The sequence below is a fragment of the Cyprinodon variegatus genome, unplaced genomic scaffold (assembly GCF_000732505.1).
Source record: "Cyprinodon variegatus isolate N-32 unplaced genomic scaffold, C_variegatus-1.0 Scaffold440, whole genome shotgun sequence".
Classification (NCBI taxonomy): domain Eukaryota; kingdom Metazoa; phylum Chordata; class Actinopteri; order Cyprinodontiformes; family Cyprinodontidae; genus Cyprinodon; species Cyprinodon variegatus.
In genome coordinates, this window is record NW_015150893.1 from 654,333 (window position 1) to 655,977 (window position 1,645).

Here is a 1,645-nt window from a genome sequence, read left to right on the forward strand (position 1 = left end):
TTGCGGGAAACACTGCAACCTGACCTCTGAATCTCCTCCTCCCAGCTTCATGCTGGAACACTGACACCAGTGAAAACCTGTTTCTTTGAGAAAGCAGAAAGGTTTAGGACCAACACTTTGGTGTCTGGGTTTCATCCTGTTTATAAAGCCAAAACATAAAAACCTGAAGATTAAACAATAACATCTTTATATCAGGTTCTAAGGGCTGCAGTCGGTCTGGTTTGAACAGGCAGCATCAGGACAGAGTTTTATCGTCATTCAGCTTCAGCTACCATATAAAAAAAGACAATATGTGATGGATTTAACTGTTAAACTCCTCAGTCGACGCTGATTGTCCTCTAGTGGTAAAAACAAAGTCTTTACTCAGCCTCAAGTGAAACCACAGAGAGTTCTGCTTTCAGAGAGTCCGGCAGGTCCAAGTACATCCTGCTCCCATCCAGCTGCTTCCTGTAGAGCTTCAGGTCCTGCAGAGGCACCTCGTCCTGTCGGCCCGTCCACACGGTCAGGCTGTACCTGTGAAGCAGAGACAGGTCATGTCTGTCCTGGTTCGCTCCTCACCACCTGCGTGTGTTTGGACGTGTGCCTCGCGGCGCCGGCCGTCACCTCTCCGACTGCTGCAGCAGCCATGACAGCTGGGCGAAGGACTGTGGCAGCAGGGCGGCACGAACCGGGAAGGTGACGGGATGATGCAGGCGCCCACATTTCTCCTCCATCAGACGCACCATGTCCCAGCTGTAACCTGCAACACCGGGTATCAACAACAGACTAACATCCCATCAATCTCAGAGCACCTGCTCCTGTCTGTTAGTCTCTACATGGGGGCTCAGAACGAGGGATTGCTGCAGAGCCAACAACACAAAACTGAAACGTATCTAAAGGGTAAATTGCCGTCTCTGTGGAAGTAAAGGGATTTCTATCCCTCTATAAGCTGCTGTACTCTGACAGACGGACATATTTGATAATGATCAAGAATTTTGGAGCAGCCTAAAAGGAACGTTTCAGCCGTTACGTTTTTATTTTAATTTTATCATTGTGTCATCCTGTTCCTCTCAGCTATCACTCAATGTATCTGAATTGAAGTTAATTTCAAATTGACTTTTAGTTCATTCACTGTTCTTACTCTAATTATTGTTTTAAAATTATGATTTAAAAACCACGAGCATCCTCATTCACATTTTCCCCTAAATTATCACGTTATGATATATATTTACATTATTTATTGGCTGCATCTAAAAAATATCACCAATATTGTCAATTTAAACATAGATATGGAATAATATAATTTAACCTAAAATAACTTAAATGATATCATTGTACTAGGTCAGGGGTCGGCAACTCGCGGCTCCGGAGCCACACGCAGCTCTTTAGCGTCCTGTAGCTTTTTAAAAAATTTATGAAAATCTGTTTTGTGTTGTAATATAGAGTGCAGGAGGTCAAACAAAAATTAGTTATGTTTTCCAGTACTGTAAACATTTGTAAAATTAAATTTAAGTAATAATTCGCATCGTTGCCAGAGAGATTAGCTAACCTGACTCCGCCAGATGGATTTGCTCCGCATATCCATCTGAAAACCGTCGGTTGAAGTAATTTTGGGAAGGGGCGAAAATACTGGTTAGCTGATTGGCCTATGTTGGTGATAGACGGG

General features: G+C 43.4%; 1 protein-coding gene across 1 annotated transcript in view; it reads right to left on the minus strand.

Moving 5' to 3' along the window:
* Window positions 1–18: 18 nt before the first annotated feature.
* Window positions 19–1,645, minus strand: part of LOC107093688 (protein FAM151B-like) — a 7,291-nt gene continuing 5,664 nt past the window's right edge. Inside the window, exons 5-6 of the mRNA XM_015388890.1 lie at window positions 604–739; window positions 19–513 (exon numbers count right to left, since the gene is read on the minus strand). Coding sequence (XP_015244376.1) covers window positions 360–513; window positions 604–739 — 290 coding nt within the window. The 3' untranslated portion in view covers window positions 19–359. The remainder of the gene's footprint in view (window positions 514–603; window positions 740–1,645) is intronic.